At 38.4% G+C, this 24,399-nt stretch overlaps 1 protein-coding gene across 2 annotated transcripts in view; it reads left to right on the top strand.

Moving 5' to 3' along the window:
• Window positions 1–24,399, top strand: part of LOC102224465 (homeodomain-interacting protein kinase 2-like) — a 92,266-nt gene that overhangs the window by 61,102 nt on the left and 6,765 nt on the right. Inside the window, exons 3-10 of one of the 2 annotated variants that reach the window (XM_023345615.1) lie at window positions 2,094–2,217; window positions 3,367–3,486; window positions 5,856–5,942; window positions 12,824–13,008; window positions 13,097–13,259; window positions 16,497–16,626; window positions 17,788–17,909; window positions 23,786–23,916. In XM_023345615.1, the coding sequence (XP_023201383.1) occupies window positions 2,094–2,217; window positions 3,367–3,486; window positions 5,856–5,942; window positions 12,824–13,008; window positions 13,097–13,259; window positions 16,497–16,626; window positions 17,788–17,909; window positions 23,786–23,916 (1,062 nt within the window). Of the gene's footprint in view, window positions 1–2,093; window positions 2,218–3,366; window positions 3,487–5,855; window positions 5,943–12,823; window positions 13,009–13,096; window positions 13,260–16,400; window positions 16,627–17,787; window positions 17,910–23,785; window positions 23,917–24,399 lie in introns of both variants that reach the window. The other variant, XM_023345609.1, reaches the window with a different exon arrangement.

Genomic DNA, 24,399 nt, shown 5'->3' with positions numbered 1-24,399 from the left:
TTTGTTATAAATAATCATTTTTAGTAACATTAAAGATTTTGTGTGGATGAAAGGCCAAAACACAACTATTTCTCTGTTTTCTCAGATATGGACATGGTTACATGTGGACTACGCCTTAGCTACATCAGTATTAACATGCCACATGTGGCCTTGTAGAACTGCATTTCAGACACTAATGTATTCAGTAATTGAACTGCACAGAAACTGGACATGAAATCATGGAGCGGTTTGCGTTGAATCTTCTCGTGAAATTAAGGGAAATGCCGACAGCAGCAGCTACGTTTACATCTGTCCCCATGTTCTCAGTGAATCTCCAGCCCGTCTCCTTTTCTCAACCTCCTCCTCTTCCTCGCGTTATCGCCTCCTGGCAGTCCACTTTCTGCTTCTTGGGGAACCTTTTGACTGATGTCCCAGCTCATTGTGTGTGATGTTGACTCTGTATGGGTGTGTAACGGCGCCCTGAGATACTGTTGCCACAGTGTTGTCTTTGGTGTCTGCTCCACTGCTGCCCTTTAGACCCCAATAACCACCTTCTGTGTCAGTTTGTAAAGCATTTCTCTCTACCCTTTTATTGGTGCCTGTGCCTCTTTGGAACACTGTATTCTGCTTCCTTCTGTCTTTTACAGCTCATAATCATCTGTCCTTGTAATGCCTGCAGCCTCCATGTTTCAGCCATATCCCAATAAAAACGCGGCCTGTTGTTACTCCAGTCACTACTGGCAGGGAAAGCGGGCTGCAGTTGGAGATGTTCTTCTAACTGTGTGAAATGTTTTCATTCATTTACCTCCAACTCTTTCACATCTCTGTAAAGTCTCCCCTTAACATGCTGTTTCCCATGACCAAACTCTGCTAGAGCCCTCCGAGTCCTCAGGACTGGGGAGCAAGTTACCATGGTCACGGCAATCAGGATTGCGAACTTGAAACTTCCCAAGAGCCGCCTTGAGCTCCTTTGAACCGCGTGTCATGCTGTTAATATATATTACAGATGAATGGACAGGGGTTTCAGTGGATTCAGCCTAGATTAGGTTTCTGTGGAGCCCAGAAACGACATCCCACCTAGAGCAGGAAGAAGAAAGTGTCGGACTAAGAGTGTCCCTCCTATAGCAATGACAGGCTGAGAATCTCTTAAAAGTACTTCAGTGTGAGGAATCGCGGGGCTCCTGGTTATTTTGGGCATCATTGAAGATGTGAGTATATTCGTCTTTCTGACAGCACAAACCAAAATAAATAAGAGCTCTGGACTCCACTGCTGCTAAAATATATGAGACCATCAATCTTTTGTCAAGATAAAAACTTTTATTTTAAGCAGAAGACAAACAATTAGTTCTACTGCTACAACAATTTGCAATATTGGTGATTTGTTAAGTAATAGAAAAAAATATATAAATGAAAATATTGAATAAATCCCACAATATGTAGTCGTTCTTATAACTGCCTTTTTAAAGCAGTGTAGGTCTTTTTTGCAGTCAGAACCAGCTGAATTTATCTTTGTGGTTTGCGATCTCTCTTCCATCTCATTTAAAGGATTTAAAGTTGAGGACTTGTATGAAGGGAAGGTCTTATAATCTCTGTATCTGTGCTGGAAGCTGGACCACATCTAAACGTGTCAGTACCAGCGTTCCCACAAGTCCAAGCTAAACAGATAAAATTGATTATATTATAAATGATCTATAAGTAGTCTCCTATAAAACTGTCTAAAACACATTTCCTGCTATCCGCTCAGCAACTCAGGAAGAAATCTTCCAACGCTGCAGATTAATTGAAATGTCTCTGCTCCATATGCAGGAATGTGATTTTTATTTCTGTGTGTGTTTTAATCATTATCAGCTTTGGAAGTGTTAAAATACTTTAACATTGATTCCTCCTACATGTTGACGGTTCCCTCTGTTGACCTCTGCAGGCTGCTGTCCATCAGCTCAGATGAGCTGCCAAGAAATTGCTCCTCAGAAGACTTTAGCTGATTTATCAAAAGTTATAACGTAGGAATTGCTTTTATGTACGTTTCATTGGCAGTGAGGTTATGCCACTAATACGCGCAGTGTTTTGAATAAAGCCATCGGATCTCTGACCATGTGTGTTTTGTTCTCCCTCAGGGCTCCAGAGATCATCCTGGGCCTGCCGTTCTGTGAGGCCATAGACATGTGGTCGCTGGGTTGTGTAATAGCTGAGCTGTTTCTGGGATGGCCTCTCTACCCCGGAGCCTCCGAGTATGACCAGGTAACACATCTTTACTTCATACACACTGGAATAAAAGATTTCAAGTAAACATGACTCAGCTCCTTCAGACTAGCCAGCAGCAATTAGCAAACACCTGAACATCATACGAGCTACTTCTGGTAAAAATGTTGTTAAAGGGTTAATAGAGGAGCCATGTTGTGATGATTTCCTGAAGGTGGAGTTTCAGAAAAAGAAAGAGTTTTTAAAGAGACAGAGGCCCAATTTCAAGGTGTTACATTAAGAAGTCAAATTTCCTTTATATATCAAACGTGACTTGTAAGTTAAAGCATTTTACAACTGAAGGTAACATAGTTATTTGATTGTGCTACAAAATGGCACTAAGTGCCTGAAAAAACAGAGTACTGCCTTGTTAAATAAGTGGTGTAAACCTTTGGATGAAAAAATGTTTAAGTTAACCTATTTAAATTGAGGTCAGGCAAAAATGTGAATTCGGATTGTTACTCCTTTCTGCTCAAGCAAACCTGCAAACTGAAGAGAGTTTTGAACATTTGTACAACTGATTGCAGTGTTGAAAAATAAAATATTCTCTGATGAAGCCATGTTGCTTTAATGTTTGCATTTTAATCAACAGAATGTTGTTGTTGGAGATGTAGGCAGAAAAGCTCATTTATGTTCAACAAAATTCATCAAGTTACTTTAGCTTTGTAATTCTTAAATTGTACAACGTAGCTTCACTCGTTTTTAAACATTGCAGTTTTTGATTCTTTTGAGGCAATTGGTTTGCACAAATTTAAGTAAACACAACTGATTTTCCTAACTTTTGCTTTTGTTTATGTGCTGCTGTTTGTTCTTTATGAGATAATTCAGATAAAACGCTATAATTCTCGCAGGCTATTATAGCCGCTGTTCTGCATTGCCATGTTGCTCTTTCCTACTGACTGATTATCTTTTTTTTGACATAGTAATAAAATCTATCATGCATAATTTGCTTTTAAGTCCTTCCTGGCGTTTCCATCATTATCTATCATCTTCACCATAAATGTATTTTAAACCTCCAAACAAGCCTCCATCAGAAAGCATTTCCCTTTTCTTTTACACGATCAAATGACCATCTTAGATCTCAAAGTTCTTACAAAACATTTGCTTCATTTTGTTTTTTTGTTGTTTTTTTGCATTTCTGTCTTGCAGATTCGGTACATCTCACAGACGCAGGGTCTTCCGGCAGAGTATCTGTTGAGTGCAGGGACGAAGACCACCAGGTTCTTCAACAGAGATCCAGATTCCACCTATCCCCTCTGGAGACTGAAGGTACAAAACAAAATAAATAACTAGTTACATTTACTTATGTAACTTTCTGAAATGTACTTTCAGGAGTAGTTTCACTAAATTGTACTTTTTTACTTTTATAAAGTATCTTTACTCTTGTTTGAGTCAAATTTCTGGATACTTTACCTGTGAGTCACTGTGAGTAACTTCACTGAATGAAGAAAAACAAAAAATACCTAAATCTGCTATGTTGTAGTCATGATATTTATTTCTAGTATTTTTATTCTCTTTGTAGTTTTTAAAACTCCCGAATGTGGACATAACTTTGCATTCTCATTTGATTGATGTCATCAGTTTAAATATTAAATCAGATCTTCTGACCAGTTTCTCAGTAGTTGAGTAGCCTTTTGACCAAATATTCTTTTACTCTGACTTAAATACAACCTTTGGATAATCTATCCACCTCTGCTAATTTCTATTCATGAAATAAAAAATATATATAATGAAAAATAGAATAAGATAAACAAATATTGCACTATAAACCCAGAACAAAGTGAATAATTAAGTGGCGGTTTTTATTTATTCCATTTATCTGTTGCTACCGTACATGTGAGGCATTGAACCGAGGCTTTTGTTGTGTTCTGACTGTAATGAAGGTAAAATGGATCTGTGTGGGAGCTCTGATGCTGCTCTAAGCTCCACTCACTGCCCTCTCTGCTCTCCATTTAGGCCACTCAATAAACAACGTCAGCTTCATCTGAACTTCTGGATGCCACACAGACATTTTGCATATTGAGTTTTTGACTGCAATGAGCTGCAAATATGATCCGTCTCTGCAGCACATAAAGATGTGTTGTAACAAAAACACAAAATCTTACCAATTATTTTTGTCTACTTCTTCTTTAGTGTATTTTTGTACTTTATCTGCAATTGATCTTTGCTGGCTGAAGGCAATTTGCTCTTTGGGGACAATAAACTTTATCTAATGTAATCTGGTTTCTTGTGCAAATGTCTTAATACACCTGAAATAAAACAAGTAACTTTTCAGTAAGATATATGAGCTTGCTTTAAGTCAATAATTCTTGAGTATTGATAAAAACTACTGGATCCATTGGCCAAATTTTTCACTTAGGAAAAATGTCTTGTAATAAGGGAAATAATCTGCCAGTGGAACTAGTAATTTTCATCAATATTAATGAGTTATTTATTTAACACAACCTTGGATTTCTTGCTGAAAAGTTATTGTTAGTTTTGTCCTATTTCAGGTGTATTGGGATGCCTGCCCTAGAAAATAAACCAAAAATACGTAGTAAGATGTTGTGTTTTTGCAGTGTAAATGTTCTGGTAGTGAAGAAATAGCATGCAAAAGCAGGGTTAGGTTCTTAAGCAGCATTTTACACTCATATTACCTAACCTACATGCACAAGATGATATCTAGTGGAAAAGTAACCTGAATACATTGTTGCCTTGGTGAAGTACAGTGGTGGCAGCATCATCCTGTGGGGATGTTTTCCTTTAACAGGTTCTGGGAAGGTGATCACACAACATGAGAGGATAGATGGAGGAAAATTCAGGGCAAGCCTGGAAGAAAGCTTGTTTTAAGTCGCAGATAAAACAGGAGGAGTGACTCAGTCGTCTGTAAAAAAGTCAGATATGCAAGGGCGTGAATACTTTTGCAAGACAATTTTAAGTTCTATATATATGTGAAGAGAACATGCTCTAAAGTGATTTAGATGTTTGTGGTATTTCTGTTCCAAAAAAACCCTAAAAACTCCTCCTTTTACTCATTTTTTATTTTTCTGCTACAACTGTAAAATTGCAGAAAAGCAAACTTAAAATAACTTTATGATGAACTTCAGGAAGAACGCCTTATATTAAAGTCATCGTGACATAACTGAGCAGAGCCGCCAAAGCGTTGCAGCTCGTTACGACTGCCTCACATCTGGTTTGTGTAAAATCTAGGCGTCCTTGAAACGTTTCTCTGTCCCTTCCTCTTTGAAGAGCGACGGCTGAGCTTTAACTCGACCTCGCCATGTGTTTCCACCAAACGCCAGCTGTGGCGCGTTGCTGGCTGTAATTAAAAATACTTTTGTTAAGCCAGGAAATTTCTGCAGTCGGTGTAAATCTGCATCTGTTGGAACGTAATGATGGCGTGTTTATACCTGTCAGGTTTGTGTCTGTCCAGGTGCTCCAGTGTAAATCCGCTGTGTCGTCTGCGTATTGTTGCAGCGTTGGTGTGCAATCTGTTAGCAGGGCATTTGTGTGTTACCCCTGGGTTACTCAGAGGGCAGGATGAGGTCTGCTGCACATCAACAACAAGAGGCTATAATGAGCCAAATGTAAATAGTATATTTCCAGAGGGAGAAGTTTGATGGTATTTCTACCAAACATCTGCTTCTTGTCTCCTGCAGACTCCGGAAGACCACGAGGCTGAGACGGGGATCAAGTCCAAGGAGGCTCGCAAGTATATCTTCAACTGCTTGGATGATATGGCACAGGTACGCTGTCCGCGCAGTGTTGCCAGATTGGACAGGTTCTGTCCAATTGGGCTGCTTTTGAACTTTTGGCTGAAAGAAACACATTTGGACTGGTTTTTAGGAAATGTTTAGAGGAAAATAGTTGATGTTGTGTGGCAGAAAAACACAAAACCTTTGACAAAGAGCTGTGCTCATGCATTTATTTTATTAGCTAATTTACTTTGAAATGTTTAGAATCAGTTGAAAGTGAAATCATCAATTATTAGTAATTGGTTAATTAAGTGGCACTGTGGCGTAGAGATTCAAAACATAAATCCCAGTTAAACATCATGATTTAAAAAGACACAGCCAAAAAAAAAAACGCAAGTTTTATTGTCTTCCAGCAGTCAAATCCTAATCAATCAATAAATAGTCCTAATCAATTCCTAGTCCTGGGAGTTCTGAATTGATTCAAAAAAGCTCAAGAATTTATTTTAGATTAATTTTAATTATTTTAGCTTAAATATTTTGTAAAATTATATTTTGAATAATTCTTTGATTTTTTTAAAATTTGTTTTTAAAGCAAAAGCTACGCAGCTGAGCTAACCTTATAGTGGTAATTTAAAATACCACTATTAGAATTTTATGCACAAACATTTGAAACTGATGAAATATGATTCGGTATGGAACTGAATTTTAAAAATAAATGTCCTGTTTGTTTACGCTGTCTTTTCTTCTTGTCATTCACATAATTTAAACAAAATCTCTAAATAGAAAAACATGTTTCTGAATTAAAAATCATTTCTGAATTGAATCGTGAACCCTAAAAATCTAATTCCAGTCAAATCATTAAACAAGATTTGCATCTCTAATATATATATATAAAATAAAGGAAACACTTTAAGTGTTAAACACCTGTTTAAGTGTTCCCTTTATTTTTTTGAGCAGTGTATATATGACTACATGTGGCACTATTAAAATAACTTTTATTGGGCTGATTTTTTGGAATGGGGCGGGCGTTATGTTGTGTTTGGGCTGGAAACTGTCAGCCAGATCTGGCAACCCGTCAGAGGAGGGAATCTTCCTTCACAACAAGTCGAACCAGAGAACTATTGCTTTCTCCTGCTCTGCCTCTCACGTCCAACACAAGCAGGTTAAGGTCCAGAGCCGGTTTGATCCATCGCGTCCTGACAATTATCTGCCAAATGTATGAAATCCTTTTAAATATTTACGCTGCTGAGGCCGGATCTCCAGCTGCAGCAGAGTTCAACTGATACACGGAGTTTTACAGAGCCAAATGAAAGCAGCTGTTTGCTGAAACTCCCGCATGGCTCTCCGCCTGTCTAATAACTAACAGACATTCAAACTGAAAATGTGCTGCGACTGGTTAACAGGCCTTGATGTTAACCTTTGTTTCCTTATTTATGCTGCTGGGTGCGGGCTGTGGCTGTGCCTCATCTGTATTTCATGTAAGCATGTAATAACCAAACCCACTAAATGCTGCTGATATCCTAAACCTCAGGCTTTTTTGGAGCCAATTTGCACTTTAGGGACAAACCACATATGGTTAATTCTTCAGAGCATAACTGGATAGCATTGTGTCAAGTGTAAAGCTCGGTGGAGGAGGTGTTATGATATGGGTTCGGCCACTTAGTTCCATTGAAAGAAAATCTATGGATACAAGTTCCAGCCATAAATATTTTGCACTTGTGAATCAAAATGCATAGTCGTGAACTGAGTGTGTACCATAGGTGGGTGGTGTTAGCACATCATGTTAGCAACACACCTTGGTTTCTGCTGAAAGAAGAAGATGCAGTCAGCCATGTTTAGTATGAGTGTAGTGATCAAAATGTCTTCTAGAAAACAAACAGTTTTTTTTACAGATGAATGTCGTTATTAACTTTGACTTTAAGGGAGTATGCTACAATGTTAGCATGAAACAGGAAGTTGAACTAATTGCACAAATGTTTAACAAAAAGTCAAATTTCTCCTGTAATGGAAGGTGTTGAATTAGAAAATGTAAAAAAAAAAAAAAATTATTATACTGTTTCAGGTGCTAATTAAGCACTCAATAATCAGTTATTAAAATTAGTAGCTAAAACTAACTGTTCTGATTATGCTAACATGCTAATCTTGCCAAATGCTAATATATGATGCTAAAGAGAGAAAACAAATGCAAACTCTATTATTTTGTTTTGTTTTCTATATATAAAAAATCTAATTTATTCTTGTCATAGATCATGTTGGATTAGGAAATATTAAAAATGTTTTAAATAATTCCCGTTGAGGTACTAATTCTACACTGAATACCATCAGTTAGTAGTTCGGACTGACTACGTTAATTATTCTAATATGTTAATATTACTTAGTGCTAATGGCACTGAGTAATATTGTTGTTGTTTTGTCTTCTAAATAAATTATATCTATTTTTTCTTGGTAGGTAACAATCATGTTAATCTTGCTAGCATGCTGAAGGCATAAAATTAAAAATCTGTTTACATTTCATCTGCAAAAACAAAACTACCATATAAGTAACTTTTCACCAAGATATGGAAGCTTGGTTTAAGTTGATAATTTCTTAATATTGATGATAAAGACTTAGTTCTACTGGCAAATTATTTCACTTATAACATTGAAAAAACATCTTGTTATAAGTGAAATAATGTGACAGTGGAACTGGTCACATTATTATTGACTTTAAAAAAAGCTAATATATTTTTCCAAAAAGTTGCTTGTAAATTAGTTTTGTCTTATTTCAAGTGTAATAAAATATTTGCACAAGAAATTAGACAAAAATACAGATTTTGTTTTTGTAGTGTAGGGTTGTGAGATTTCTGTTCCCATGACGGATCAGAACCTGAGTGATGTTTACCTGTGTATATATCACCCTTACCTGATTCTGCTGGTAGATAATGGGCTCAGCGATGATTAATATGACTCAAATGTCATCGTCACGTTCCGTGGTTGAGCTCCTGATAATCGTTTCCAAGATAAAAAGGTTTGGGTAGGTGGATTTCCTCTGTTGGTGGATGTTCATCTTGATTACATCCAGACAGCGGCCCCTGGAAAAACCAACCATGCGGACACCCTACACATGTTGCTGCTTAAATGATGGAGACAATTACGGAGGTTCAGTAGTGCCCAGGGCCAATGTCAGGCCGGTCTGGAATAACGTGGTCAGCTGGGACAAGATGGTATCACTTCCTGGGATTGTTGGGTTTACAGCAGCAGGCAAACGGTTTAATGAAGCCAACCTGTGCTGGCATGATATCCCCTGGGTGTCATGTATCTGTATCTTCGGTGCTTCCAGCTCTGTATCCTGTCTTCCTCTGTTGCAACACCACTCGATTTACCAAAAAAACATGTGGAGGTAAGATTCAGAGCTACTAACATGGGGTAAAAATGGCCTGTTTTACCCCATCTCACTGTCCTGACCGCATAAACAAGTCAGCATTGTGGACATCTGTGCCTGCGTTTATAATGGATGATATAGCTGAAAGCCCTGCAAGGCCGAGGGGCGGGGAGCCAGGAAGTGATAATGAACCTCCTTTTAGTCGTGGGAAATGTGTGGAGGCTTCAGTCATGAGCGGATCTAATTGAAGGGAAATCAGACACCAGCTTACAGTAAATGCAGGACTGCAGGAGGAGTCCGGTGGAGAACGAAGGAAGACCGGAAATACTGTAAACATCCACCGTAATCTGCAGTCCATCGGTTTCTTTACTGATAACCGTGACAGGATGGCCAGGGGAGCATCATGGTCTTCATTCTACTGCACTGCCTGTAAAAGGGTTCATACCCCATTTCATCATGTTAAAACCATAAACAGTAATGTATTTTATTGGAATCTTCAATAATCTCACACAAGATAGCCTGATTGTTTGATGGAAGGAAATCAGTACAAGTCTTTAGTCAGGATAAACTGATCCACTTTTTTCACTTCCAAATTTACAGAATTGACTTAAAACTAGTTAATCTATTAAAAAATTTAATCAGATTAATCACACTCTAGACCTGAGAGTAATAACTATGCTTAACTTTATATGCTTGAAATATTAAAAAGCATGTTTTGGAAAATAACAATCAAACCAAACATCTCCATTTCCTTAGATTTATAAAGGTTTAAAATAATTATTTTGTTTCCAAAGCAGAAGGACAATTGACCGTTGCAATAAGTAGTCTTTACTTTGGTTTTATCTTTTTGTTGTTGTTGTTTTTGACATACTCTAATGCTGCAGTTTTTAAAAGCAATCTGACTCCTCGCTCATCTTTTCACTCGTGTTTGTGAGTTGATGCCACCAACCTGGCTGAGCAGTTTTAGCCTTTTCTCTGCCTACATCTCCCAGAATGCTGTGCGATTCTGGATCAGAGTCTGGTGAAATTATTGAATATTCTATCAGATGTATTATCCAGATCCAGTGATATTGATCATGTTATATATTGATATTGATTTATTGTCCAGTTCTAGTAAAAAGATGGGATTATGTTTCAGCCTCTGTTTCTCCCTGGTTGTGTAAAAAGGATTTGGGATGATGTTGAAGGCAGGACTGCGTCACGCAGGCCATGATGTCAGACGCAGCCTGGTTGATCCTGTTGCTCGACATCTGATCGCCTTTCCTTCAGAAATGCTCCTCGCAGCACACACAGACTGCCTGTGGTGTTTTGCTGTTTTGGGATTTTAATCGGTTTTAAAGAATTGGAAATGCCTAGCTTCTCTCTTCAGTTAAATCAGTAGATGGCAGGAACATTTTCCCCTCCTTTTTTGTTCATTTGTCACTTCTGTTGGACCTGATTGTTCACATTTCCCCAAAGTCATCTCCCTACAGAGGACATTGTGATTATTTCTCACCTCATTTCGCAGATTATTCCTTTATCGAAGCCAGCGGAGATGACAAACAAAGAGGCACGGCTGCAGAAGCTGAATAGCCTGCATGAAGATAGGGGCTTGAATCAGATTTGCCGTGTTGACTGGCAGCACATCTGATAGACCCTGGAGCAGACCCGCAGATAAGCGCTGCGTCTTTATGAAAAACAAGCCTGCTTCCTCCACAGCAGTCACAATAAACAAGGCTGCCTGTCTGCTGCCTGGTCCTGCTCCCACTGCCTGACAGTCTGCTCGGCGGCTACATCCTGACCTTGTTGCCCTCCGCTTCGTCCCTCACCAGACGCCACGACACTAAAAGTAGCTCAGAATCAGAATTAGTGCCTCACATACCGAATCAATCTTTGCTTATGTGTGAAGCGCTAAAGCAGAAAGTCGGCTGCCTTGCCAAGTATTTACCCACAGCCTGGGCCGCAGTGTTTATTACGGCTGAAGCAGCTTGATGTTTCAAGGCAGCTTCCCAGAATTTCACTCAGAACGTATTTACATTAAGATGCTGTGTCAGCTTTTTCAGAGCTGCTCACAAACTGATGTCCTGTGTGAAACTGACAGCCAGTGGCCGTGTTTATTGAGTTCCTCCGTTTTGTTTGTTTTTACGTCTTTGGAGGAGATAAAATTCTCGCTGAAGGCCCCGGGACATTTTTCATCTGCTGCTATGAATACCAGTGCAAATGTTTCTAATCCCACTGCAGAACAAGGTTATCACTGAGCTCTGACACACTCCTTAAATTACCAGACCTTCTGTGTATTATTAGCTTCCTTCTTGGGAAAATGATGTGGTGGAGATTTTTCTGATACCCAGAGCCCTGAATCATGCTCTGAGGAAGTGTGCAAACCTGGAGATGCACCGATCACAGATTTTAAAGTTGATTTCTGATGACCAATCTTGTGAACTTCTGACCTACAAAACTGATTTTAAAAACTGCCACTGAATTTACTGAAAATTGACAACAAAACTAAGTTCAAATACAGTAATATTTTTCTCAAAAACAATCTCAAATCACACAGCTGGCTTTTTCATGATCACCGAAAATCTACAAATACAGTAAAATCTTCCAGGTTATGGGATTAAGAAATATATAAAACCCAACAGAAAATAATTACAGGATAATTTCTTTACTCCCTTGCAAAACAGATTATACCTCAATATTTTTGTCTTTTTCTTTTTTGCCTTCCTGAAAATTTAATGTGCCTCAAATCACAAGAAATTTAATGTTTTTCTGTTTCTAGTCAAAAATAAATTACTGTCCAACTTAATATTTAAGAAAATACTCTGATTTCCTTTTATACATTATGACGGATGTTTAAGTTACTTTTCTGCTGTGTTTTCTTGTTTACTTTTGTCAGTAGTGCTGCAAAGAATGTGTCTAGTTAAAGTACACCTTTATGCAAATGATGTCATAGTTTACTCAGCTGATTCTCTCTTAAGGACGCTATTCAGTAGCTTCAATCTGTCTTCCATTGTGTCTCTTAAAAACGGTTCTTAGAGTGAAGAAAACTATATTAATGTTTTACATAAATTTGACAACTTATTTATGGAGTATTATCCAACAGCGCTGCCTTTCTGTGAGACTGCAGTCTGAGCAGAAGCTCAAAGTTATGCAGGTTTACTGTCAAAATAGCTCCTGTCTTTATTTATCAGTCAGAGAAAATGCATTTTTTGTACATTTTTGATTATGCCAAGATTATTTATTTGCATACTTTACCTCTTTGCTCTTTAGGTTTTGTGTAGATTATTTGTACAAAATGCATCACTGTGTACTTTAGTGTGGTTTGTTGGCCCTTATTAAGCCTAGAGCGAATATATCTTTATGTGCAGACCTGAACTCTGTTTAATGCTTTTAAACAGTCAAAAAACTCTCCCAATGAGACAAGAGCATTAAATTTTTTTCTCACTGTGAGAGTTTTTCTATGTTTTTCTATATTATGTATTATGTTATATGCCATGTCAGATGTTTAGCTTGTAAGTCTGTGTCTCCTGGTTATTAAATATTGCTTAAATGAATAAATCTGTAACAAACCCTGTTTTCTTTCTGCTTTCAGGTGAACATGACATCAGACCTGGAAGGAAGCGACATGCTGGCGGAAAAGGCAGACCGGAGGGAGTTCATTGACCTGTTGACCAAGATGCTGACTATCGATGCTGACAAGAGGATCACCCCCATCGAAACGCTCAACCACTCCTTCGTTACCATGTCGCATCTCCTCGATTACCCTCACAGCACCCAGTACGCCCTCCAAACTCCGTTTTATTGCTGTTTGCACTGTTTCCTCTGTTGTGCGCCACGTGAGCTCACTCCCGCTCTGTCTGTGCAGCGTAAAGTCATGCTTCCAAAACATGGAGATCTGCAAGCGTCGCGTCAACATATACGACACAGTCAACCAGAGCAAAACGCCCTTCATCACCCATGTGGCCCCCAGTACCTCCACCAACCTCACCATGACCTTCAACAACCAGCTGAACACTGTGCACAGCCAGGTGAGAGTCAAAGGAGACAGATCACTGAAATGATCAGTTGTGTCCTTATTATGACAATGACTTGCAAAAGTATTCACACCTCTTCCATATTTAAATATTCTGCCACAAATTTTGATGAGTTTTACTGGGATTTTATGTGATAGACCAGGAGTTCCCAAACCTTTCCCTGCCATGACCCTCCTAATATCTTAGTACACTTGAAATAAGACAGAACTAACTTACAGGTAACTTTCAACAAGATATGGGAGCTTGTTTTAAATAATTTCTTTAAAATTAAAGTTCCACTGTCAAATTATCTCACTTGTAATAGGACATTTTATCCATGTTATAAGTGAAATAATCTGCCATAGGAACCAGTACTTTTTGTCTTCTTATTATTTATTGAGATATTTGTACTAGAAATAGACTTAAAATATTTGGTAAGATTTTGTGTTTTTGCAGTGTAGGTATGAATACTTTTGGAGAAGCTGATTTATTGTTCTTTATTTTAAATTTAAATTGTCAAATTTGAAGCTTGACTAATAATTAGCATATATGAGAGTATTTGTTTGAGAATTACTAAAACAAAAGCCAATTAAAAAGCTATAAACTGTGAATTTTGTAATCAGTAGCTCCTCAGCTTCCCTGCCAGAAATGAGCCGTTTCTGCTCTCATTAGGTCCATTCTTCCTGTTGTCAGTTTATCAGCCTCGCTCTCCGTCTGGGTGCCTGGATATCTGTCTGCCCAGAGTTTCTGTCTGTGGCCCGGTCCTGTGGGATTGTCACAAAGTGCTGATCACACACACGACAAGCCGCGCTTCCTGCTTGCCCAGCATCCCTGGGCTTCCAGGGCCTTAAGAATCCCTTCACCAGGCTTCCTCGCGCTCCCGTCCGCGTCTGTCTTCTCTTCTTTCCTCCCGTTTGGTTGAGCCTGTGGTGCTTTACCGCTTTGTTCCCCAACAATCTGTGAATCAAACTGCTGACTTTTGGCTTGTGCAGGAATCACAAGAGCTTCTGGTTACAAGGTTTACCAGATTGTGCCCAGCTACAAATCCAACTCTATCTTCTCTGTCGCCACTATATTGAATGAGCTCATATAAGCGACAAAAACGTCATCTTGCTGTGATTTAAATGCGTCAACATTTCCTCCTGCCTGTATTTCTTGCAACTGGCTCTCAGGGCAGCTAAACAGGCTCAAGTTACTGATTTATTTTTCTCAACTCATTTGCAGAACTGGAAAGTGTTTTTGGCTTGTGTTTTGCTCCTTCTGTGCCTGTTTTGATGAATGCCACAGAAAAATATTGATCATGTTTTCCTCTCCTAATGTTCATCACACTCTCTAAAGAGAGCAAATGAAAAATGAAAGCTCTGCTCCAACATACACCTAATGCAAAAAGCTAAAATTAGATGTCGTCTTATGGTACAACTCCTCATCTGAAAAGAAAAAAAATGTTTCTTTTAAAAGTGTTTGTTTCTCAGAAGATATTCTACACGTCTAATGCTTAAAACACGCAGAAGTTACCAAATTTACATAACTATGCAATCACAGCTGACTGGAAATGTATTTCTGTCAATCGTAACCAAGATGGAAACTAGACAGGAACCTTGTGACATGTGATTTATTAACTTTACTAACTTTTCTACACAGATTGACACTTTGTGTGAAAAGCTGATGTAGAGTTTTGCTCTAGGCTGAGTTTTAAGATCACGTCACATTTTAGTGGGAATAACAAACATTTCTGCTTCTGTCAGGTTCATGTTAGCACTATGTCCGAACTTTACATGAACTCATCATGGACATGAGTATCACATTCACTTTGGCTTTTCACTGATGCATTTCAATCAATCCTTTTTTCCGGGTGGATTATTATTATTAATCAATATAAAACTCCAGGGATTTTTAAAGCTAATAATTTGGTGCACAAGTTTGAATAAAAAGTCAATTTGGTTAGAGGTAACTTTGAAATAATCATTTGAATTGTTCAGCATCATGATGCTGCCAGTAGTTGATTCAAGTTTAAGTCATATAATAGTTCTTCTTTATTACATCCACGCTTTGCAATCTACAATTATTCCTGGCAGCAAAGCAGTCCCTCAGCATGATGCTGCCACCTGCACATTTCTCTGGGTTTGAAAGTCATGATCTTCTTTGATCATGAACAAAAGAATCTGGCTACATTTTTTTCACTCTAATGCATAATTGGGAAAGATATTGAAATTTTTCTGCAAAAAATATAAAATATTGTGTTTAAGTGACTTCTAACTCTCACCTGCAGGTGGCAGTATTTTTTACTTGAATCAAGTAAGCGTAAATATTGCAAAATTAGTTAGCAGCACCACAAAAGCAGTGGTTGTGATTTTTAAAAATGTGTGTGTTGTTACTAATTTTACAATATTAGTTAGAAATATTGGGAATATTTGTCAAATATTTGAAATATTTACCAAATATTTCAAAATTTGTCAGTAGCAACACACAATCAGTGATTTTCATTGTAAAAAAATCACAGATTTTGTAGAAAAATCAGTGATCAGAATTATGTTAAATGATTATTGATGCACTAAAATGCCCTTTATTTCGCTGCAATTGGAGACATTGAATGAAACCATGCAAGCATTTGATCCTTCGTGCATCATTTTGCACTTGTGTGAATTATTTGAAATATTTGAAGTTAAATTTTTTTTATCTTTCATTGGGGATGCAAACAAATCCACAATACATTTAAACACGTGCAACCGATTCTTTCTTTTAAAATTCATTATAATTACATATTTTCAGCCCACAACAAAAACAGAATGTATGACCAGCATGGTAAATATTAATAAACACCCAGAAGCAATTTATTCAAGTAAAAACCGATTCTGTGGTAAACAGCTCAAATGATTCAACTGCATTTACTTTCAGGGGATTTTGTGTCATTGAGTTATTATTCATGCAACCGTGGCATTGATTGCATTTCCACTCACATCCTTTTTCTCCACCTAATTAATCAAATGAGCGGTTTGCATATTTTAAGATTCCTCTGCTCTGCCTGCTCCCAGATTCTTCCCTTGGATTCCATTATTTCTGTCCAGATTGTTTCTGCTGATTCCATCCCACCTCCCTGTCATTCCCATCAGAACCTCCACCCTCATGACTTTTATTTTGGTCCCACCATTCCTTTAGGCCACCAACCTGGCTCCCTCCTCCACCAACAATGCCACCCTTTCCTTTGCCAGTCCTGACGTCTCCATACTAAACTACCAATCTGCACTCTACCAGCCCTCTGCCGCCTCCATGGCGGCTGTGGCCCAGAGGAGCATGCCGCTGCAGCCGGGGGCGCCGCAGCTCTGCGCCGCTCGGCCCGACCCCTTCCAGCAGGCGCTCATCGTCTGCCCGCCGGGATTCCAAGGTAACCACGTTAACGTTAGCATGGGAAAACCTCAGAATATCACTGAAAATTATTTATTTCAGGGGTTCAAAAAGGAAACTAAAATATTTTTGTCACATTTGAATCTTTCAGGACAAAGAAAATCTGAGCAAAAATGAAAAGAAGTTGTTTTAAAATGATGGTTTCATATATTAACCACCCTGGCTTCATGTGAAAATCTACTTACCTTATTAATTAAATGTAATCAACTAATTTTCACCATTTTTAACGATTTAAACAGAAGAATGAAGACCTCAGAAAGCAACACATCTGAAGTTATTCAAGATTACTTAAGTACATCTGGGTCATGAAGCAGGACAATACAAATATACAAAGATTGTCGAGTGGCCTAGTCAAATCTCGTACTTAAATCCAGCTGTGAATTGCCTTGAACAGGCCATTAATGCTGAAAAATCCTCCAATGTGGATGAATTAAATCAATTCATGAAAGAAAAGTGACCTAAAACTTCTCCTCAGCGGCTTATTACCTGTTAAACGCTGCTAGAGCTCAATCAGAGGAAAGTTACACTTTCAGTAATAAATGAAATCATCGTTTCAGAACTATGTTTTATATTTATAGAAACATCTCAGTGTAACAACAACAAGCAAATGAAAACTCTGAATTTTTTAGATTCATATGTGAGGGACTGCTGAGTGCAACGTCACTAACATCATCCACTAGGAGCGTAAGCTATGAAAGGTCATTACGATTTAAACTGGCAGTTCACAGAGTGCTATAGACAAGCAGAAGTTCAGTGGAAGGAAAAACTGTGTCAAAAGAAAGCTTTTACAAGAAACAGGGATGACTTCAGTCAAGGTGTGAATATCTGATGAGAAAATGAATTATGTGTTTTAATTACTTTAAGCCATAGTTACCAAAATGAACAGAAATAAATGCTTTGATTATCTCACTCTGTGTGATGAATAAATATGTGAGCTTAACGTTTTGATACAAGAAACCATTTTTTCAATAATAATTTTATTTTCTCTTGATTCACCTGTATGATTTCAGCACACAAAGCAGAAATGTATTAAGCATAAACTCTGAGTTATTTTAACTCTGATCTGAAATATTTGTCACGTTCTGAGCGCCTGTCTTGCTATTTTTACGACGTTCTTCGCTTGTGTTTTATTCATGAGCAGGTTTGCAGGCATCCCCTTCCAAGCACACCAGTTACTCTGTGAGGATGGAGAACGCGGTTCCCATAGTGACGCAGGCTCCCGGTGCCCAACCTCTGCAGATCCAACCTGGCCTCCTCACACAGGTGAGGGGCACATTCCCACATTTTAACTTTATTTATTTATTTAATTTTTAAACAGGAAAAGATGAAAGAAATCTGGCCTGGCTCAGCATAATTACTGTTTTACAGCAGGTTCCTCTTCTGCAGAACATAAAACACACAGATATGGAACATCACATCCCATTAACAGACACAGAGACTTACCAATTTACAAAACAGTCGAATATTTACACTGAACAGTGACTGTAAAAAAAAAAAAAGAAATGATGCATGATTCTTCTTAAGAAGCGCATATGTTGAGATTGACTTTATATGTTTTGGAATATCATTCTATGTTTTAGAATAAACATAGAAAATGATCTTTGGTCATAACAGTTTTTAAAGGCTGGTAGTAACAAATGTCGTAGTTGATTGGGTTTATGCATCAGAGCAGAAAAACCTACATAATAACACAGTTTAATACCGCTGCACAAAAACATAATTTTGAAAAGTTAAAGCATTTGAATAAGAAAAACTATGAAATGAGGCGTTATGAGTTTTTTAGGACTTATTGGGTTCAGAGATTTCATTAGTATTAAGAGAGCTGACAGATAAACATAGTAAACATTATAATAAGCAAACTTATTATAAAAATTACAAAAATCTGTTGTACTCAGAGCAATTCAGGAATGGAATAAATCACATAAAAAAAAGATTTTATAATTAAAGGAGCACTGAAATGTTATTTTTATTTAATCCTATTTTTAAAAAATCTGGATTCATGTGTGTAGTTTGTATAATGTTTGACTAAATTTATTATACTATATTTTAATGTTGAAATGATCTTATGTGTTGCATGAATATCATTTGGGTTTTATCGATTGGATCCCAGGAAGATCAGTGGTGGAAACAAATGGGGAGCCTAATAAATAAACAAAAGTATTATGGTATTAAGATAAGTGTTTGAAACAGAAGATGTTGAATATGATTTAGACTTAGACTTACTTTATTATCATTTTGCATGCACAGGGTGTATACAGAACGAAATTTCGTTGCATACGGCTCAGAACAATGTTTTGAGGTTCTAATGTTATGAGGTTACTCCGGAATATAAATCTAAATATGAAATATAAAGTGCAGGACTGACAGTAAAATAGAAGTTATTTAGCTCTGTACATGTGCAAGGTATGAAGTGGAGACCAGTTTTTGAGTGCAGTCCAGTTAAGAGTTCAGCAGTCTGATGGCAAGTGGGAAAAAGCTGTTTCGGAACCTGGTGGACCTGCACCGGATGCTGCAGAACCTCTTTCCAAAGGGCAGCAGGGAGAACAGTCCATGGTGGGGGTGTGAGGGGTCACTGATGATGTTTCAGCCTCGGGACACGCAGCGCTGGGATGAAATGTCCTGAATGGTCCTGTCCTGTCCGCACCACTCTCCTCACGTTCTTCCAGTCGGAGGCGCTGCAGCTTTTGAAATAAACATAAATTTTTTGTTTCATCTTAGCGGATAAAGCTTGATAAGTTAGCTTCATGACATCCAGCTGCGTTCAGTCTTTGGGTTCCTTTTTTCCCATAATCCCTCAGTGGTATCTCTGGCTGGGCGAGGAAAACACGGCCCCTGCCGGCAGCTGGTTCTTCCTGAGTGCGTTCAGGTCATCGCCCCCTCTGCTCTCACTCCTCACTCTGGAAAGGTCCTGAAGTTTCAGCTGCTCCCTCTGCAGCGACTCCCGCTTGCACAGAAAGACTGCTGGTGACTTCCATCCCCGCTCCGCGTCTTTCTCCCTATGGAAATTTCCATGCAGGCTTTAAATATCCCTGAGAATCCTGGGAGTTTAAATCGTTCCCTTATCTCTAGTTAATCATCCAGTAGGCAGGCATGCGAGGAGCGAAGCTGCATGCGCTCGCCTGTGCACGTGCGTGTGTTTCTACGGTGAGTTAATCTGTCAGATACCAAATGGTGATTAGCTCCATGGCTGCTTCCAAGTCAGGCGCTCCAAATTACAGGCCTCCCAGGATCTCCAGAGGTCAGGAAAAAGCTCTGGTGAGGCAGCAAAAAGTCAGCAACGCGTTCAGCAACCAGTCCTACGACAGGGTGTTGGGCCTCACTAAGAAAATAAGGAAATAAAAATCAATAGGCCTTCGCAACGCTTTGCTGCTCGGGCCTAATAAGTAAAATTATGGGAATAAAGTTGTGATAAAATAACAAAAAAGTCATATTATGAGAATAAAGTCTTGCTATGACTTTACAAATAGTTACGAATAGTATCATTCTCATAAAATTATAATTTTAATTTTGTATAAGTTTGTTCTTTGTAATAATGTGACTATTTTCATAATATTGACGTTTGTCTTGTACTTCTGCGACTTTATTCTCATATTATCTTGATTTTATGCTCATGTGACATTATTCTCATAATATTATGAGAATTATAATTATATACTGCTCAAAAAAATAAAGGAAACACTTAAACAACACAATATAACTCCAAGTACATCAAACTTCTGTGAAATCAAACTGTCCACTTAGGAAGCAACACTGATTGACAATCAATTTCACCTGCTGTTGTGCAAATGGAACTTTGTACAGAACAAAGTATTCAATGAGAATATTTCTTTCATTCAGATCTAGGATGTGTTATTTGAGTGTTCCCTTTATTTTTTTGAGCAGTATATAATTGTGAGAATTATAATAATAAGTCATAATATTATGACTTATTCTCTTACGAGTTTATTCTCATAATGACTTCATTCTCTTAATATGATTTTTTCTTGTGTTATTATGCATTTATTCTCATATTATGACTCTATTCTCGTAACATTGTGATTTCATTCTCAAAATATGACTTTTTTAATTTTATTATTCCCACTTTATTCCCATACTAATTTGACTTTATTCTCACATGGCTTAATTCTTGTATTATTGCAATTTTTTCCGTATAAGTTTATTCTCATAATTTTATGGCTTTATTCTTGTAAGTATATGTTTTTTATTTTTTTTGTACTGTGGGCCTGATTTTCCATCGTAAGATCCAACCAACTAATGATTAAAATTGTGAAAAAAAACAATCTTATGTTGCAGTAATGTTCTTCCTCCGTGCCCTGCAGGTGTTCCTTGTCACCTCCGTCTGCACACATGTTAAACAAAGACAGGCAGTAGTTAACTGAAGCAGATGGCTTTTACAGGCCAGTGAGCAGAACACCTAATAACTGGGTATGTGGTGACTGTGTTTATTCCTCTGCAGTGGGAGGTCTGAGCTCGCCTCTTGCTTGTTTACTGTTACCCACGGACTCTTTGCCCACCTTGAGCCAAGCCAAGGTTGGTCTCAAGCACCTGGCTGTGCAGAAACGGAGCGAGAGGGAGAGGGTGCAGCGAAGGTCGGGGGGTGAGCGGCTCTGAGCCGGGAGGCAGGGAAACCAGCGGGACCTTTATCTGGAGCAGGAATGCAGAAAATGTGGAAACAATTGGGGAGTGAGAGCCAGGGCTTTGAAAGGCCTGAGGTGACAAAGGGTTTCTCCCAGGCAGTCCGGGTCGCGGTGGGAGGCGGTGGGCCGCTGATGGTGATGGTGGGCTCTGAGGAGAAAGAAAACAACCCCTTAACTGGGTTACCATTTCAGGGCAGACGAGCCAGTTACACAACGCAGACGGCGCGTGAGAAAGGCATGCAGAGTGGCAGGAATGGAGATAGAGCGAGCAGGAGAGGGGCTGGTCGTATTAGAGTCTGTTAATGGGCCGCTGATAAAAGGCCCTGGATGTGGTCAGGATGGAAAGAACATCTCCAGAATGTTCCATTAGAGATGTCAGTCATTATGGCTGAGACAAAGCAGCCATGTTACACCAACTCCACCCCCAACCATCAGCTCTGTGCAACCTGCCTCACACACAAAAACAAACCAATCACCTGCAAAGATTACAGTACAAAAACACCACCTTGAAGTGTTTTACCTCCTTACATGGTTTGTCTGTTTCAGATTTATTTTGTTTTGATCAAATGTTTCATAACATCAAAATCAAACAATGATGAGAATCAGAACATCTAAATCTGAGACTTTGGTCTTGAATCTGGAAAGGTTGGGGTTGAGGGTTAGGGTTAAAGGGTTCAATCACACTGGCGGATTGGGCTTCTCTGCCTAGAAACCCAATCTGCCTGTCCATTAAAAATAGATAAATGCATATCACCCAACAAGTCAGACAAAAGATAACCTGAGTAAATATAAACTGTAGTTTATATTTCATTAATTGACAGTTTGGAGTAGACATCTGGTTATGTACCCCTTAGTACCAACAGCTAACACCACGGTTTCTGATAACTTGACATTCTCGTGGAGAGATATTTGTAGTTTTTGAGTTGTTCCGTGTTGGACTTGCAGTCTCAAACTGACAGCTGAACGATCTCCTTCTAGACTTTCTTGTAATTGAAAAGAACATGTGAGTCCTTCAAAATCAATCCTCATCAGACCATCTCACTGCCATCACGGCTGCTGTGCTTTGTTTTTCAGCCATTTTTCGTCTTTTTGCCAACTTCTTGGTATCCAACTGGTGCTTTTTCATTCATTTTTTGAGATGAGAAATTGAACCAAAAATGTGGGTAATCCTGGTTAATAAGTGATTTCACAAGGTCTTAGTTGGCTTGGATGGATGTTTTTCTTTAAATGAATGAAATCATCATTCTGTATTTACTTAGGATGTCTTAAAGTGAAAGTAGTTGATGATCTGAAACATGTAGCTGTGACTACAAAGCAGAAAAAGCGCTGAAGACATTTCTGCAACACATACTGATGGTGTCGTAAATAAATGCATAAACAATATTAAAGGAACAATTCATTAGCCCTGACATTAAAGTGCTAATCAATAGAGCTGCATTAAACTGCTAGTGCTACACACACACACACACACGCACACCCCCACACCCACCCACCAGCGTGTTCAGACACACATGGCACATCTGCAGGCAGATTACACCCACTAGGTCTTTGGTTCTGCATAAGAAATTCAAAGAAGGCTCTTTCAGAGCAACCTGAAGAGAGGTAGGAATCTAATTAGAGCGCTGGTTGATTTGACCCACATCACACACATAATCACAGTCAAGCATCACACACTCAGCTGCTCACGTTCGCACCCAGACACACACACACACACGCAGAAACACACACACTCAAAGAAAGGATCTGAGGTATCTTTATTAGGTCCGGCTCTCCTCTTGACGGATGTCTCCCTCAAATTGACAAACTTCATCAGATATTCGCCCTCTAGCTACTCTGGTTTGAGTTTAATGTTACCACTCGTGCTTTTTGAAAAGAAACCACCATTTTCTCATGCGACATTATTTAAAATATTTTAGCTAACCAACATAAAAAATAAAAATGGTCAGATTTTTGCTCCTGCCTGTTGTTGTTTGAACACGACACTTCACATAATTTTAGACTTCCTTCTTTTGGATTGGAGGAGAGCATCTGTGAACTTAGGTTTTCAGGTTTTGTTATTGTATTAATGTCAGGACTTTGACTAGGCCATTCTAGGATGGAAGTCTATCATATCTGTCTTTATATTTAGGATGGCGGTCCAGCAACCTCTAATTGATCTGGATTTATCTCCATCCATTTTCCTGTCACCTCTGACAACACAGTTTGTTTCTGGCAGTGGCTTAATTAGGCCTTTACTTTATATTCAAACCTGTGTAACATAAATAAGTTGTGTGTATTTGTATTGAATGCCCAGTAATAAGACATGTTTTATGTAATGCTAGGATTAGTTTACTGTAAAACATTATGCATTGCTATGTGTTAGTATTACTTCAAATGCCAGCAAAATACATTGAATTTTTTAGTTAAAGGAGCACTTTGTATATTATCTGGCCAGTTTTCAGTTTTCTGTCTCCTTGTTGTGACCTTTAAATGGTTGGCCTGACCCGGGTTCTCTCTCTGCAGCAGGCCTGGCCCAGCGGTACCCAGCAGATCCTGCTGCCTCCAGCGTGGCAGCAGCTCACCCACACCTCCGTCCAGCATGCCACCGTCATCCCAGACTCCATGGGCAGCACACAGACTCTCGCCAACTGGAGGTAAACATTTCAGTAGTTTCTGCACAATTCATGCAGGTGTTTGAAATCCCTGAAAATGCTTGAATTTCAAAGAGGGGTTCTCAAGGTTTGGAAGGTTCTTGATATCCTTGTAAAGTCCTTGAAAATTTTTGATGTTCAAACTGCAGTGTTTTGTAATAAAGTCCTATTTGACATTTAATTAAAAATCTAATTTTGTAAAGCGTCATTTACAGTTGAAACCAGATTTTATTATACATACATAAATAAAGAGGTGTATAATATGTACATGTTTTTCTCACTGTCTAAATGAGACTAAACTTTTCCTGTTTTAGGCCAGTTCGAATAACAAAAAATTATTTATATGTTTTAGAGATTTTTTGTTACTTTCTTTGTAAATTGTGTTTAACACAATTTAACACAATTAACACAATTTGTTTGGATTGTTTCAATTTACTTAATATTTATTATTCCTAATGGCTCAATTACTTATTGATCTGTGGAACA

The sequence above is a fragment of the Xiphophorus maculatus genome, chromosome 2 (genome assembly GCF_002775205.1).
Source record: "Xiphophorus maculatus strain JP 163 A chromosome 2, X_maculatus-5.0-male, whole genome shotgun sequence".
Lineage (NCBI taxonomy): Eukaryota > Metazoa > Chordata > Actinopteri > Cyprinodontiformes > Poeciliidae > Xiphophorus > Xiphophorus maculatus.
Note: the sequence above shows the minus strand (reverse complement) of the source record. Positions and strands in the feature narration are given on the sequence as shown.